The 18,504-nt window shown below is 34.8% G+C and overlaps 1 protein-coding gene across 1 annotated transcript in view; it reads right to left on the bottom strand.

Moving 5' to 3' along the window:
• Positions 1-18,504, bottom strand: part of EYS (eyes shut homolog) — a 1,534,343-nt gene that overhangs the window by 702,630 nt on the left and 813,209 nt on the right. The window contains exon 23 of the mRNA XM_041742712.1: positions 16,224-17,969. Coding sequence (XP_041598646.1) covers positions 16,224-17,969 — 1,746 coding nt within the window. The remainder of the gene's footprint in view (positions 1-16,223; positions 17,970-18,504) is intronic.

The following is an 18,504-nucleotide window of genomic DNA, read 5'->3' as shown; positions in this document are numbered from 1 at the left end:
AGTGAGGAGACTAGAGACTTAAATTTACTAGTTAAATCTAGATCCCCCTTTCTAGAAAATCTGTAAGTGCTAAGATATAAATTCCCCCCGAGAAATAACTCCAAGTTAATTTTGAAAGGTAATAGACACTTTAGTACAAACAAAATATTTCAAAGTACCATCAAGTCATGGGTCTTAGCATGGTTGATGTATTACTAGCCATTAAGCATTTTTTTTTTAAATTTATAATACTAAATAGAAATCATATATAAAAGGATAAAGGAGTCAAATAGCCCTCTCTTTGTGAGAAAGATTCAGGTTAAAAAAAAGAAGAAGAATCTTTCAAAGAAGTTCAAATCCCAATAAATGTGGTTTTACTTACACATTTATTAAAAGCAAATTTATCTTATTAAAATTTGGACACATAGAGCACATGAAATTACTCTCAGCCACATCCCCAATTACATATAACTTAAAAAGAAAAAAAAAAATTCCTCTAAAACATGTACTATGTTTAAACATTAGTTCTGTCCTAGAGAAGTCACTTATATTAAAGTATAATTTTATGTTTTATTTTTATCCTTACTATTAGTGGTTCTTTTCAAAGTCTAGGTACACAAATATTTAAAATTTTAAAAGTTGGAATCCTGATATTACGTCTGTGGTAAAATAAATAAAATAATATTAATACGAATTTAATTTTTTGCTTTTGATTTAGTGATTTCTGGCTTGTCATTAATATGACATCTCTCCATATTTTTTTTGAAAGTCACTAAATGGAAAAAAATGGATTGACATTGATTTCTATCACTAGGAAATACAATCAGAACCAAATTAATAAACTAGAAATACAGTTATTTGACTTTCTTAGAGAAATTATAATTTATAGAAATATTCCTATTTTTACAGTACTGAATTTATATCTATATAAATCTGAAGCAAATATATAATTTATATATATTAATATATAATTATATATTAATTTATATTATAAATTATATATTAATATAAATAAATCTGTAACAAATATTTTGGTGATGGATAAGAAGTGGGGATGATTTAGAAATAATTTGTTTTCTTATTTCTGTTTTTTCATAGGGGATAAGAATAGCTGATTAATGAATTGTCACTACAAAGGTTGTAATTGCTTCCTAATTTAATGGCTGTTACTTCTAATAATGCCTTTTCTACTTAATGTAGGAACTTATTTTGCCTATATTCTTTTCATTTGGAAAGTACTTTTGGATGCTCAAAAAATTAACATAGTATTTTTGTGAAAATTTCATTTTTGGGTCACATACTTTCTCAACTATTATTTACTTAGTTTCCTTTGTTTTAATCATTAGTAGTGTCTACCACAGTCTCTGTCTTGAACTATAGTCAACTCAGAAAGAAACACTCCAATCTTCTGTGTTTGTATTAGACACCTAACCTTCCTTGCTGAGACTATATGACACAAGCAGGGTTGAGAAGCATAGCAACTCTAGGGATTATCAGGAGATATACATAAATTCTCTTTCTTTACCATGCCAACTGTGGACAGATTTTCTTCACTATTTTTTTGCCTCTGAATTTGAACAAATATTTTAACAGAGAATTTGTTTTATACTTTTATTGATTTTCTGTTAAGATAATGACAGCTATGGTTTGTCTAGGCTCACTATCTTCAGATCCTTTGTTAAGCACAGCATGAAACATAGCATGGTCTAGTTTAATCTTTATAAGAGCTCTATGCAGTGGTTATGATTATCATTCCCATTTTAAAGGAAGTAAGGTAAGGCAGGGAGTAGTTAAGTATTCCTAAAATCACACTAGGTAGATTTGGAATTAGCATGACTATAGAGCCTAAATCTGAAACCCCCCACACTGTGGTAAGGACACTATAGAAAGCAGTATTCTAATTTCTATGGGGCATTAATTTAAAAAGTAGAAATCCTTTACATGCATGTTTTAGTTTCTACTTTGATTTTGTGAAATCAAAACTGACATTATTTATCTCTTGTGCTTTTAATAATTAAATGAGCATAAAATTGGGGGGCTTTTCTCTAGCCTGTTTGTGAAAAATATATAAGTTTATGTATTGGCCCTATTCTTTTAAAATTAAGTCTTTTTCTTTTCTTTTCTTTTCTTTTCTTTTCTTTCTTTTCTTTTTTTCTTTTCTTTTCTTTTTTTCTTTTCTTTCTTTTTTTCTTTTCTTTTCTTTTTTTTCTCTTCTTTCCTTTCCTTTTCTTTTCTTTTCTTTTTTAATTAAGGCTTTCCAAGTAGAAACCATGATAGTTATATATTTACACCTGAAGGTTCAGGTGTAAATATTAAATGGTCTAAAAGAACAAAATTTCACTCTTATTGATTTCAGTTGTCAAAATGATAAAATACAACTTTACTTTATTTCCTTCCATTATAGAATGCTCATCGGATTGCTGTAAGGAGTGACAGTAGCACTGGTATCAAAAGAAGAGATGAAAAAACACAAGAGGAAATAAAAAATTATCCAGAAGCCTAAGCAAAATGGTAAGCTACTTAGAGTAATTTGACTCAAAATAAAAACATAGACCGAAAATCAAGTAGAAAAATAAAGCATGTTATAATCTTAAATCAAGAGTTGCACCTGATTATCTGAAGTTCCAAAATTATATATAGAATTTTGCTCATTTGCAAATCTGGATTGAATCATATCTGGTTTTTTTAGTCATAAATTGCCCTTAGAAAGCAAAAATCATGGTAAGTTTAGAGCAAAGGGAAGAATCCTTAAGTAAGCAGAGAGAGAGACCATAGGAATATGGGAATTAATGTGGTTTCTACACTTCAATGATGTTGTGATTCAAAGTTGAGAATATAGTGGTTAGACATTATGTACTATCAAGTTGTGAATGCAGGACAGTAAGTCAGAATCTGAGGAAGAAAGAGAGATTCCCATATGAAATTTAGGGACCCCAGAGAAGTTGGTAAGAACTGTTTCGGAGCATCAGCTATTGAATCTTCTGTAACTGACACATATTTAGAAGTACACAGGAATTAAAGAGACCTAGGGAAGGATTAGAAATCCCTAGCTGAACTGCAGCTACAGATTTAAAATCAAGAGACACACAAGACTGTGGCTACATCTAGAAATCAAACATCAGAGTAGGATAAATTTGTCAACAGTAAGTGAATAAGTCAAAGGCAGAGTATATAACGACAAAATTCAGGACAAGTATTAAGTTTAGATTCCAAATATCCAAAGTTTAAAGACCAGACAAGTATTAAATGTGTTTGGGGAAGTAATCTAGAAACTAAATAGAGTGTGTGAAGTTGGATTAAACAAACAAATGTTTAGGGAGAGATTAACATTTAGGTGGCATTGTGACAAGAATTTATATATACTTATTTATATAACCCTCAAAATTACTCCACAAATTAGTGGTATCCTCATTTTACAGGTACACAACAGAGGCTAAAGCAGGTAACTAAAGCTAAAGAGATAGTAAGTCACAGAATGGGAATTCGAGGATTTGTCCATCTTCCACCAATCTTCTTCCATATTACAAGATGATGAAATTGTATAACTCAAGATTTTTAAAGATCTAGGTAAAGACTCTTGAAGATGTATAGACTCCGAACCAACTTTTGGCTTTAGAGTGGTAGAGTGTCCTTACAGGAAAATGGTGAGACAAATAAGGGAATGCCATGTGACAACAGAGGCAGAAATTGGAGTGATGTCATTGCAAGCCAAGGAACACTAAGGTTGACAGCCACCACTGGAAGCTGGAGAGAAGCAAGGAAGAATTTACTGTGTGGTTTCAGAAAGAGCACACCCTGCCAACACCTTGTTTAGATTTATAGATTTCAGAACTGTAACCCATTCCTGTTGTTTTAAAGCACCCCATTTGTGCTGCAGTGTTGTTGCAGCCCTAAAAAACTAATGCACTGTTCATCAAAAAATAGTCATATCCCCAGCATTTGTGTCAAAATTACAAAATTTCAGAGTCTAAGTTATCAAATCTCATGTCTTTGGCGTCTGTCTTCTCTTTCAGTATTTTCTAATTCTTTTTTTTTTTTTTTTTTTTTTTTTTTATGATAGTCACAGAGAGAGAGAGAGAGGCAGAGACACAGGCAGAGGGAGAAGCAGGCTCCATGCACCGGGAGCCCGAGGTGGGATTCGATCCCGGATCTCCAGGATCGTGCCCTGGGCCAAAGGCAGGCGCCAAACCGCTGCGCCACCCAGGGATCCCAGTATTTTCTAATTCTACCATCTACTCCCTCAATAGTTCATATTTTATCATTAGGTATTTCCACTCTATACTGACTTCTTGTTATATATAAACACACAAGCGCATCCCCAAGAATACACACATACAAACACATATACACAGACATTTATATGTGTTATAATATCACATGGTCCAGGTACAGATAACTTGACTTATTAAATTAATAAGTTAGTAGAGAGTTCCTTCATTCAACATGAAGTCACAAATAAATTTCCAGGAATAAGCATAAACACAAAACACTAAACATATATTTCATGCTGAACGTAACTTGTTAATTCATGGCAGATGCAGAAGTCATATGGTCTTTCTGTGCCTTAGGGCCATAATCAGGACTAAGTCATTATAAACTTATCAGACTTTTGAATTGTAATAGAACTGCTATAGACACAGCTTTATGGTTGATAAAATTTCAGATAAACCTATTTGTAGCATGTTTGGAAAAATTGGTTTGCATAATTTCCCCTTGTCTTCAGAGGGTGCTTAAGATACTCTTCGCTGCTTAATAAAACTGATTACAAAAATAAATAAAACTAATCCAATACTTTAGCAAATCCTGTGACCTTTAATATATATCCTGAATCTGAGCATTTCCCAAGTTACTGCTGACACTTGGACTGAGCTATGGCCATTTCTCAACTGGACTAGGGCATTAGCCTTCTAACTGGTCTTCCTGCCTGTATGCCTGCCTTATCCCCACCCACTAATCAATTCTCCACAGTGCAGCCAGAATGATCACTGAGATCATGTCACTTGTCTGTCTAAACCTCTGAAATAAGTTTCTGTTTCACTCAGAAGATAAGTCCTTAAATTGCCCCCAATTCTTGGAATCTGATTTTGTACTTTCTGTCCTGTCCTCTATCTGATTTCATTCTCTAAAGCCTCCCTCTGGTTTACCTGCTTCACCACACTGGCTTCCCTGATGTTTTTAGAAAATGTCAAACACACACCTACCTTAACGCACCATTGACAATTTGTTCTTTGTGGGATATTTTTTCTCCTTCTACTACACAGCTCTCATCTTCTCCAAGTTGGCTTCCTCAGCAAAGGCAAATGTGACCATACTGTTGTTTCCCACCCACCAACTCAGAACCTGTGATATCCTCCCCTGAAAATCTGCTCTATTTTCTTTTAAGCATACAGTCTATACATATACATATAAATTTACATGCTCTCTTTATATATTAGAACTATATTATGTATACTTTATTACATACAGCATGTCATACAGAAACACAGGATCTTTATGCTTAGTGCTTACTGTCTTTCATTACTAGAATTTAAGCTCTAGGAAGGCAGGAAACATGTTATTTTTTGTAGTGTATTAGTCATACCATAAATAGAGTCCTCAATAAAATGTGTTGCTGAGTGAAATATGGTTATTAGGGAAGGACATATGTTATGCTAATCACTGTTAACTTAGATAATAACACTGTCAAGGGGTTTGAATAATATCTTAATTATTGACATAAAATAACATCTCAAAATATTGTTGATTGATGTTCATAAATGTGACAATTTTTCATACTGCACCATGTTTCAAGTATAAATAGATTTGAGAGGCAACAGAAATATATTTTTTAGCTCCTATGTAGAAGTGGCTGACAATAGTGAATAAAACTGAGAAAAACTATGTCTGTGGAGAGAAAAGTAATTCTCCTCATTGGCAGAATTTGATACACTGGCCTGACCAATGGGCAAAGAGGGCCATAGGCACCAATTTTAAAATCTCACCCCCTTGCCTTCCTCAATTCTTCCCTGGCCTCCCTGGAGTAAGGGATGCCACTCACCAGAAGGCTCAGCTGAGATCTGTCCAAACGGGGGACATGGAGCCAGTGAAGACAAAGGACATGAAGAATAAGCAGAGCCTATTCCCTTCATTGAACAATACGTTGTCCTTAAAATTCATCATATCTAGGGAACCCCGGCTGGCTCAGCGGTGTAGCACCGCCCGCAGCCCAGGGCGTGATCCTGGAGACCCGGGATCTAGTCCCACATCAGGCTCCCTGCATGGAGCCTGCTCCTTCTGCCTGTGTCTCTGCCTCTCTGTCTCTCTGTCTCTCTCTGTGTGTGTCTCTCATGAATAAATAAATAAATAAAATCTTTTAAAAAATTCATCATATATAGATCTTGCAAACTCAAACTTCAATCCCAACTCAAGCACTTATTAGCTGAGGGATCTGAGCCAAGATAGTCTCTTCCTGCAAAGTTGTGCAGGGACTAGACCTTCAACCCCAGGGCACTGTTAGTTACTAATTGCTATTTTTTAAAAATTTTATTTATTTATGATAGTCACACACACACACACACAGAGAGAGAGAGAGAGAGAGAGAGAGAGAGAGGCAGAGACATAGGCAGAGGGAGAAGCAGGCTCCATGCACCGGGAGCCCAACGTGGGATTCGATCCCGGGTCTCCAGGATCGCACCCTGGGCCAAAGGCAGGTGCTAAACTGCTGCGCCACCCAGGGATCCCCTACTAATTGCTATTTAATAAACTGCAGCTACTACTATTATAATTATCCTTGAAATAAAGAATTTTGTCTTTGCCTTCATTTCCCTAATATCCAGAAATGCCCACTGAATATCTGTGTTGTTTCTTGCCCAAATCATTTCCTTCATGTGACTGTCCCCTTTAAGCCTTACTATAACACTGGCTCGGATAACAGGACTGGATTATTTAGGCTGCCTACATCCTCTGCTTAGAGCATCAAATGCCCATCCTCACTCATCCATACTCTTGCTGCAGAAGTGTGATATTCTGCCTTGAATGTCAGCTGTGCGGGATCCTTCCTCAAGAATGGTCAGTTGGGGGATCCCTGGGTGGCTCAGCGGTTCAGCGCCTGCCTTGGCCCAGGGCGTGATCCTGGAGTCCTCGGATCGAGTCCCGCGTCAGGCTCCCGGCATGGAGCCTGCTTCTCCCTCTACCTGTGTCTCTGCCTCTCTCTCTCTTTCTCTCTATGTCTATCATGATTAAATAAATAAATAAATCTTTAAAAAAATAGAAAAAATAATGGTCAGTTGTGGGCAGCCCTGGTGGCTCAGCGGTTCAGCGCTGCCTTCGGCCCAGGGCCTGATCCTGGAGACCCTGGATCGAGTCCCACGTCGGGCTCCTGGCACGGAGCCTGCTTCTCCCTCTGCCTGTCTCTCTGTGTCTCTCATAAATAAATAAATCGTAAAAAAAAAAAAAAAAAAAAAAAAAAAAAAAAAAAAAAAAAAAGAATGGTCAGTTCTCTAACTGAATCCTGTTCCCTGGGCATCTAGAATCTGGCTCCGTGCTGGCTGGTAACTCAGAAATAAACCATGATCTCCCCATCTTTATATGTCTCACTAGCTGCCTAGACTCTTCTAGTATCGAGTCACTTGCCTACACAAAGCCATCTCGAACCATGATTAAATAGGTAATTCCTTGAGATTCCATGTATTGAAGTGGTCCAGCTTTTTCTTGAGGGGCCAGACACTTTAGCCATGTTTATTTTTTCAGTTCTAAGGTACTTTCTCCCACCCTCCGGCTTCTACACATCCACAGCTTATGCTGCTTCAGTCATAGCAGCCTTCATAGCTAAGCCTTCCTAACTTATAATAAACTGATGACAATTTTTGTGACTAATTTTAAAATAGTCTTCCCTGGAATCTCTCCAATTATGGCAAAGCTTTGGATAAGGCATTATATCTATTAACACATGACTCTTGTATTGAAAGAGCATAAATACACTGAGGGAAGCTAACAGAACAAATGACCAAAATTATGGTGATGCTGAATTATGTATAATGACCTATTGGAGCAAAAATAAAGGGAAAAAATAAAATTTTAAGTGTCTTTATAAACATCTTCCAATAGGAGGTTGCATTTAATTTGAGCCTTGGGAAATGAATTTGACAAAGTGGGCGATAGAGGGCATTTAGGAAGAAGGACAATGAATGCCAAAGTGCAGCACTGGGCAACTGTGCAACAGTATTGGAGAGTGGTTAGTCATAAAATAGGGTAGGGATAAATAGTAGAGAATGACTTCAGATGACACAATTGAGATCGAATACTATAGTTGGAATGCTTAGGATTTGAAACCTCCCCTGATAGGAAATGAAGATTCATTGTGACTTTCTAAGCAGAAGAATGCAAATCATATAAGGAAAACAACTCTGAAAGTAATGTGGAGGAGGGATCAGAGAGGATAGAGATTAGAAATAGGTCACTTGTCTTAGAGAGTACTGCATTAGTCCACAAGAGAGGAGGAGAGTTTAAACTGGAGTAATAATAGTGAACTAAGAGGCTGGATGAGAGGACTCTGTAATTCATAGTCCTTTTGATAAAATAAAGTTTATGCTGAAGCTTGGAAATCTAGCTGGCTATAAATTTCATGTTTAAGAAATGATTCAGTGGAGAAGAAAGTATGGGTAGGGAGAGAGATGGAGGTTGTGATACTGGAGAGTTAAAGATTTTATCTTAAGTTTTTGAGGGACTGCTAACAAAAATGTTAGTCTAAAGATAGAAGCAAGTTTATATATCTGCGTATATTTGAAGCCATGAATATAGGTGATACATCTCCAATGACAAATTGTGGAATAAAGAAATAAGAATTGAAAAAAAGAACAGTGAAGAGTATGGAAAGAAAGGAAGGGGGAGTCTAAGAATGAACCCTAAGAGGGGATCCCTGGGTGGCTCAAAGGTTTGGTGCCTGCCTTTGGTCCAAGGCGCGATCCTGGAATCCCAGGATTGAGTCCCGCGTCAGGCTCTGGCATGGAGCCTGCTTCTCCCTCCTCCTGTGTCTCTGCCTCTCTCTTTCTCTCTGTGTCTATCATAAATAAAAATAAATAAATAAATCTTTAAAAAAAATGAACCCTAAGGGATTCTAGCAGTTAACTGGAGAGTGTGAAACTCCGTGTTAAATTAGCCTGGCAGAGGTGGGAAGAGTATTCCAGAACAGCAGTAGCACAGGCCGTGCCAGGTACATAATTTGTTGAACCCACTGCAAAATGAAAATGCGAGGTCTTTTGTTAAAAAAAAAAAAAAAAAAAACAAGGAAAATGTTCTATTAAAGGTCCTAAAATAAAAGCTTTTCTTTCTTTAGTGGTCTCCTTTTCATCTTTTCATGATATATTTTACTTGCTATTTAACATCATTCTAAGAAAATTTAAGATTTTCCATTATTAGCATATATTTTACCATTCATCTTTGTACTGTGCAATACCTATTTTAAATGAAAATATAAGAGAATTTAACTCTTCAGTGGCATCATCAAAATTCCACAAATCATGTTTCAGAGCTAGTACATACATTTCGTTCTTAGCAAAAAATAATTGAACATTGACACAAACTCAGCTGCTTTTATTCCACTTCTTGTTACATTCTAACACTACTTTGGAACTAGATTACTTCCACAATACCCTTACTTTGTACTTCCTTCCAGTCTCCCTGAAATCCTATATACTATGGCTCTACCAAGTGTGGGGTCCTTCTGAGTATAGGGCCTTTGTGACAGTTCATACACCCTTGAACACAGCTGATGGAAGGAGCACTGAGTGTTATATGTTGGCAAATTGAACCTCAATAAAATAAATAAATAAATAAACCATATAAAGATACACAGATTAAAGAAAAAAAAAGCATCCTTGGACATAGATCTGAGAACTGCACAAAGAGATTATGGGTATTTACTACAGTTTGTGGCTTTATACTAGGGCTCCATCAGAATGGTACAGAAGACAGGGATGTTGTGACTTGGGGCAGCATAATGGAATTAAGCAGGTCTAAAATATGACCTTTTCTGAGTCCATACATTATAAACACCTCACATATAGTGCTACTGCAGGAATTGGCAAATTCTTGTAAAGAACAAGTTAGTAAGCATTCTACCTTTGTAGACAATATGGTCTCCATCACAACTACTCAACTTTACTGTCATAGTATGAAATCAGCCATGGGCAGTACACAACCAATGAGTATAGCTAGGTCCCAGTAAAATTCTTTACAAACACTAGTGGTGGGCTGGGTTTGACCAGCCGGTAATACCTTGCCAATCTCTGGTCTGTGCTGTTAATTTTCCCAAGGTCAAATTCCCAAGATTCAATAATGGAGAGGGAAGTTTTGAAACCAAAGAATTATAACATGCATGAAAAAAATTGTATTATTAACTAGATTCACTCTATTATATTTTGTACATAGTAGTATATTTTTTACACAGTGTTGATGTTACTATCCATTTTAGTGACAAGTGGGAATAAAATGCAAATGATGAATATTCTTGAATACTGCAAACTAGAAAAACAAAATGCACAGGGCACTCCTTTGTGAAAGATGCTGGGTGATGTACAGGAAACAAAATGTGAGGATTTTACTTCAGATGAAAATCTGTGGGCTAGGTGTCAGCAGTTAAAGTTTGATCTGCAGGAGAACTAGTTGTGTCCATTAGTGGGTCATTTCTAAAAGGGATTGTTTTGTACAAAGCGAGTAAATTAGAACGAAAGTGATACTAAATATTGTGACAGAAGCTTTTGTCTTCTGTGCATATACTTCTTTGACCACAAAGGACAGGGTCTAGAGGGCTCCTTCTGCAGTACCGTAACTTGAGGAGCTGAAGTAGAAGGTCTCAAGTTTCAGCTGAAGGTGGACATCTCTTTTGGTGCTTAGTGGTTTTCCCCAAGGGGAAACTTTTTCCCTCTACATTTGCTGGTTTGTAGAATGGATACATAACAACGAGACATTTCAAACCTTAGAATATAACATATGATTCCAAATTTGCCAGTAGATAGAAATGAGAAACAGTTATGATTGTTTTCAAAAGGCATAATTCATACCTGAGTGCTTCAAGACCAAAACAATAGATAAGCAAACGAACAAATCACAGCCGTGCTGGTGCCTGTCACAAAGTACTCAGTTAAAAACACATTTGAATATTGAGTAAAATGATGTGATTTTAATTCCATTCAACTTTTTAAAAATTTTACTAAAAAATAAAGGATGCTGTGGAAATATAAGTAAGGATTTCAACATCTACATAGTAATTCAGTTTAAAAAATGTGGTTGGCATGTTTGAACATAAGATCTCTGTATTATTTCAGAAAAATATTTTATATTTTTAAAAATAATTTTAATAGATTTTTCTTTCACTGTAATAATGCTAATTAGCAATTATCTATCTTTTCTATATGAATAATTGTAGATCTCATAAAAACTTATTTATCTTGATCTAATATAAGTAAAATAATTGAATATACTTTCTGAAATGTTTATTTCTCACCGTACACAGATATTTACAAAAACATTTTTTATTGATCATAAAAATATATAATCAGTTTGAAACTTTTAAAAAATAAAAATAAGTATTGAAAGCAATATTAATGTTTTTGGAAGAATCCTTCATATGCATATTTGTAGTGTGCATGTACACATGTATTTGCAAATTTATTATATATGATTTTATAACTTCTGCTTAATAGTATTATTAAATACCAATATTTATTTAATACAACCACCATTTTAGGGTACATTCTTTTCCAAATATTTGTTATTTTAATAACATTTAATAACATAGTTTTGGATATATCAACAATAATTTCCTAAAATTGAGATTATACTATTTTTAAAACTTCTAAGATTTCTGGAGGCAAGTTCTTCTCTAGAAAGATGGTGCCAAGATACTTCCTTACCTACCAATAGAGTGGTGTATTTTCACAAATTCAGAGTATTGCAGCTGGAAAAAAAAAATCTGGCAAATGGATAAAATTTGTATCTCATTTTAAATTTGAGACCTTCGGTTGCTTCTGATGATTTTTAAATATAGTTTTATTGACTATGTACAGCAAAGTATTTTACTATTTGAATGGTCAGCCTTTCTTCTTTGATTTGACAGGGTGTTTATAATCACGTCTATCTCATGAGGCAACACATTTTTGGATATTTGCTTTAACTATGTTTATGACCATTTTTGGAATCAAAGGGTATTAATTTTAGTTATTCTACTATAAAATATACCACGATCGATATTTTATTTATAATTTTCTATTTTTGCTTTTATTATTTTTTATTTTTTTATTTCATTAATATAAATTTATTTGAGAAGCCGGGTTTAAGATATGCTGAAACTGTTTCTGGGTCTTCTGTTTTGGTTAACTATCTGGTCTAGTCTTATGATTGTATTTTTTTTAATTCTTTTTATTGGAGTTCAATTTGCCAACATATAGCATAACACCCAGTGCTCATCCCGCCAAGTGCCCCCCTCAGTGCCCATCACCCAGTCACCCCAACCCCCCCGTCCACCTCCTCTACCACTACCCCTTGTTCATTTCCCAGAGTTAGGTGTCTCTCATGTTTTGTCACCCTCACTGATATTTTCACTCATTTTTCTCTCCTTTCCCTTTATTCCCTTTCACTAATTTTTATATATATTTTTGTTTTTAGTCTTAAAACTTTCCAGTTAGAGATGAAATAGATATTAACTTATATTTGATTTAGATTATTTAATGTTTTATAATTTTATCTGGTTAGTCCTCAAAGAATTTATTCTGGTGTAAGGATATAGAGAAAGAGTTTTCAAGATAACAAAATGCATCAACACAGTTGTTGAATATGAAAACCTTTATCAAATCTCTTTTATGTATGCAGTCTAGCATATATATTTTTATTCTATTTCTTTGTATCTGTATCTCTGTAATAATACTTTATTTTATTTTATACATATTTATACATATTTTATTTTATACATATTTTATAATTTATTTGAATATATTTCATAAACATATAATGCTCTTAGTGCCATTTCTATTCAACATTTCCCTATTCTCTTTGACCTCAAGATGACTTGATCAAGTTCTAAATATTATCTCACTTGAATTTGTTTGAAATTTCTTTATAGTTTTCAAATATAGTGTTTCTTTAGTATTAAGGAATCACAGTTTCAAGAACTCAAATAAAGACACCATATCTCCATTTAATTTACTTATGGTATTTTGGTTATTTAATTAATGTATTTTCTATTTGATCTTCTAAATGTTATGTATGAAATACATGCACATGCATATATAAGGCATTTTGACTTATGAGTTTAATGGAATTATGTCTTATGTTTCAACTTGGAGAATGGCATTGAATATTGTTGTAAGTTATTTATATTTTGTTATGTTTGGACATAATAATAGATACCAAAAAGATGTGAAGATAATGTAAATCACTTAGGATAGAAAAAGGAAGAGAGAAAAAAATACTCTTAGTAAATTATAAATTGTCAATATCTTTTTACCTAACAATGTGGTAAATTATATTATTGAATATCTTTCTTTGACTCACCCTTTTATTTCCAGATAAAATATCCCTTTGCCACTTACTAGAATTTTATGAATACTGTATTAAATTTTTAAATTTAGAATTTTATAACTATGAATGGAATAGATACAACTCATATAAAATTTTCATTTCAGCACTATTTTTGTTATCCAATGCAATTAGAAAATCTTTGGATAAGGAAGCTCTGGCTATTCTCTCTTAAATCCTTCTCAAACAACTGGTAGAAAAAAATAGAGAATCATATTGCTAGAGGAAAATAATACCAAACTGGTAGAAAATGTTCTTTTTTCCTCTCTCTCTTTTAAATAATTAAAAAAAATTCCTTAAGTAATCTCTAAGACCAATGTGGGGCTCAAACTCATCACATGCTCTACTGACTGAACCAGCCAATTGCCCCTTCCCTTTTTTCCTCTTAAACTTCACTTGCTTCATAAATCAAACAAAACCACAAAGACTGGTTTGATTTGGAGGATGGCTGACAAAGACAACTTCAATTCAATTTAATAGATATCATTATATTATAGAACCAGCAATTATAAACTTCAGAAGTTAAACAAAACTCTAAGAAGCATATTGATAGTCATTGTTCCATGATATCTCACTTTGCTTACCACAAGAGATTACTTGGAGCATCATTTTTCTCTTAGCCACCCATGAAAAATGAGAAATCAATCAGAGAGCAAGGGAGCCCAGAATTGCACGCTTTCTACCTTTTATACTTTCCTAGGATGGAAGTAGCATATAGAGGGGCAGTAATAGAGTACTCAGTGGTTTGCTTTAGAAATGTACAAATTCTCTCTTTATTAGTCACATGCTCATTCTATATTTTGGCAGTATCGTGGAACCTGGAACCTAGTCAAGATTTTAGCACTGCAGGCCATTCTACTATAGCCTATTCTGCCTTTTTCTTTACACAAAGAGATTAGATAGATTTGCAGATATGTTATTAAAGATAATTTTCAGCTACTAAATGGATTTGGTCAATGGTGAGCAGCTGTAGGAGACTAGAAGACAAGAGGAGAATGTAGTTGGGAATATATCTCCTGGTCTACTCCTGATTGGTTTGCTTTGGATTGGCTGTGTTGTCTCCCTAAATGCTACACCATCTGTAAACTGGTAGCTTTCCTCTTTATGGGTCTGGATAACTGCTCTTTCCTTTGTCCCTTCAGGACTCAAGGTAGTAATGACATTCTGCTGTTGCTAGTCCCTTCAGAACCACACTATCCCTCATTGTTTTCCCTAAGCTATAGCCATATCTTTGTAAATACTTTTTTTAAAAAAATTAAACTCTCCCCAAGAACTCAACTGGAGTATACTATCAATTCTCTGATTTGACCCTGGCCAACAGAGTGGTGAACAAAATGCCAGCAAGTACCTTGTAAATTATTGATTAGCATATCTAAAATAATTAAGGAGGAAAATAGTAGGAATACTGGAAAGGTCAAAATCATGAGAGTGTTTGCAGTTGTATTGAGGGGAGGGGAAAAATGGAATGTGACAAGGTTTTGTTCATAAAGGCAAACTTGGGATTTAATTTCCTGGAAATGGAGAATTTGTGTCCTGATTATTTCCAAGGGATGCCTATAGGACTGATTGTATAAGAGGGGAAGATGTAATTTTGCTTCATTTATATGTGAGAAGTGATGTATTAGGTAATGTTGATAAGTCTTAACAGTTATACAACAAACTATTGTTTGTGAAGTAAGTTTGTAATTAAAATTTGCTATTTTTAGAAACTTTGCAAAGAAAATCATATCACACTGGCATAAAGCAAATATAAGATTTGGGGTTTTTTTTTGTATTTCTGAGTTGCCAGCCACAAATTACATACCTAAACATACACACAAAATCTATGAATATGCATATATAACACAAAACCTATAAACTTCTCATTGAAGGAAAATCAACTTCACTGCCACAATTGCACTTGAAATTCCACAGTATAAAACTTCCTTTGAATAATGAAAAAAATACCCTCTCTTTTTGCTAAATACAATTATTTAAACTTTTTTTCCATGTTTCCTAATTTGACAGCAATTACAAGGGTAGAGGAGACTAATAATTTCTAATATGCTTTAGAGTAAGGATAGTTATTAATTATTTCAAGACTGATTTCAAATTTGCACATGAGATACTATCTTGTTTCAATTTTTATATAATTTTTTGTTAAGTAAAGTTCATGAATTTAATTTATATTCTGAGTTACATATAATAAAAGCATCACAGCTCTGCATTACATAATGATAAACCCCGCTATGTAGGATGGCAACACCCAATGAAATTCCCTTGATTTCCTCATCTTCCCATTAAAAAATACATTTCAGTATATACTATACTGAAAAAAATGTTAGAAACTGTATGTTATATTGTGTTCCACCTGACAAAGAATCTATTTCAAGAAATGAGAATAATAAAAGTTATTCCTAAACTTTGAGAGATCTATTGTAATGAATTGAACTAGTTCAGTTTCTGATTGCTTGCCAGCAGTATAGCCGTCTCCAACATACTCCTGTATTGATCTGGTAGCCTTTGTGGCAGTGCATAAAGAATAACCATCTGTGTCAGGTACAACAGCAGGTGCCATATCCATTGAACTGGCTGCTACCCTGATTACAAAGAGGCTGTTTAGAGCACCTGGTGACCACAACAGTCTCTTTCTCTTTTCTACAGAAAAGAAACTCATTTCTAAAAGTTTACTGAACTGAAACTGAGAAACTCACCAGAAATCATCAGCTGAAGGGGAATGAACTCCAGTGAAGACAAAGTAAGTGATCTAGTGATGGAAAGTCTCTGGGTCATGGCAGGAAATTCCCAGTCATGCACACTAGGCTGAAGTTCCCATTTGGACCACTCTGAAGAAGTTCTGAGCCCTTCTTTTAAATCAGATGTTAAGGTCAGATAATCTGTATAATACGTCCAATCTGGCATAAGTACAGACACAGGGAAAGAGGCCTGTATTGGAAGTGACTGAGTTGCTGAAACTGCATAAAATGCGACATCAGAGGTTACTTCTGAAAAATCAGACATTGAGTACATATAAGGTGGCATGTTGTTGTCAAAGTCATTTGAAGGTATAGTTTCTGGATGCTTTTGTAAATTTAATTCAAAATCTAGAGAACTGTCACGGGTGTAAAGTTTGGACTGTTGTTGAGATCCTTCACTCTCTTGCACACCCAATAAATTGTCTTGACTCAATATCTCAGTGGGGTCCACGGTTACATCGTAATGTCCCATTGTCAATAGTTTTAAAATGTTTTCTGACACAAAAGGATCATCAATAGTCAGTTTTGAAGTCAAATCAGTATTCATTGGGTCTGAGGAGACAGTTTGTGATGGGACAATGGATAAATAAGTTTTATCCAAACATAAATTAACATCCAAATTACTTGATAGGGTAATGGATTCTTCTAAGGATGAGGATAAAATCCTTATTTTTGTACTCTTTTTAGAAAGAAATAAAGATGACAGTTCTGTGAATGCTGCTGATGGCGTTATTTCAGTAGCAGAAGAAAACGAATGCCCAGAAGTGATAGTTTGAATTCCCATTAGTGCATACCAGCTGGCTAATATTGCTGAGTTCATCCAGAATGTCTCATAAAAGTGGGACTGTTTGCTATGCAAAACTTGATCTGAGAATTCATGAGAGGATTTTATTTCAGTCATAGAACATGTTGCACATGTTTGGCTTAATTCACTTAAAGAATCAGCAGCCTGTGATTTGATGTTTGTGAGTCTCTGGTTGCTAGATGCTTCAGTAATAACCTGGTATTCACTGGGAATGGAAGTTTGTGTAGTGAATTGGTGCACAGTTGATGAGTTTAAGATGGCTACCTGTTTAGATATAATTATCTTAGCAGGAGAAATGGGAGACATTGAGGAGCTCAGCAATCTCCAGTACTCTCTTCTTGAAATTAAGGAAACAGCTGAATATTCTTCAATATCCTCTTGAGCCCCCCTAGAGACAACTGGAGGTACACTTGTAGAAGCAGTTGTGAGCAGGAATCCACGGGAGAGTAATGAGTGCCTGTTTAACTTAATATCAGCTCCTGGAATGCCAGTAATTACTGAACTCATTGCAGTAGTAGATAAGGCAATAGTCTGATTGTTTTCAAATAATAAAGATTCTGTAGGATAGATAGCATCTGTCATGAAAGGAGAGATGATAAATGGGGTCCTCTCTCCCCTACTGGGGAAAAGGAATCCTGTTATGGCTGCTGAAGTTTGGAAAGGCATATGTGATATAGATGTTTTGCCCCAATCAGTTTGTGCTGGGTCATGAACACCAAAATTCAGAAATTGAGAAGAGGGAACATCTGTGGAAGAAAGAAGACCGTATTTAGTGGAGAGCTCTCTAGTGGAAATCAGTTCTTCGAGTAAATAGCTTTCAAAAGATATGCCAATACTTAATGCTGCCAAACCAGTAGTTGGGAGAACATCATGCTTGATAATTCCTGTCTGTTTTGGACCTTCAGAGGGCAAAAAGAAAAAAAAAGAACCAAAAAGTGACTTAAAAATGAACAACATAGGCCCTGGGCCGAATCTTCCACAAATTTCTCTGCCACCTTATACCCATTACATGCAGACAAATAGCTCTGTAAATCATATTTAGAATGAAAGTGTATAAGTAAATTTAGTGACTTCACAAACTGTTTAAATGCAAAGACTTCTATTACTCACATTCCACAAGAGGGCCAAAGTCAAACAAATTGTGTTATATAATCTTGGGAAAGAAGAATAAAACGGGAAGTATCTTGTGCCATCATGTTAAACTATACTACAAAGCTGTAGTAATCGAGACAATATAGTCCCGCCATGAACACTGACACATATATCAATGGAATATAGTAGGGAGCCCAGAAATAAGCCTATTTATATATAGTCAATTAATCTATGACAAAAGAGGCAAGAATATACAATGGGAAAAAAACAATCTCTTCAAAGATGATGTTGGTGTAAAAGTGGACAGCTACATCCAAAAAATGAAACCAGACCACTACCTTA

The sequence above is a fragment of the Vulpes lagopus genome, chromosome 1 (assembly GCF_018345385.1).
Source record: "Vulpes lagopus strain Blue_001 chromosome 1, ASM1834538v1, whole genome shotgun sequence".
NCBI classification, from domain to species: Eukaryota; Metazoa; Chordata; class Mammalia; order Carnivora; family Canidae; genus Vulpes; species Vulpes lagopus.
The sequence above is the reverse complement of the archived record's forward strand: the minus strand, read 5'-3'. Positions and strand labels throughout refer to the sequence as shown.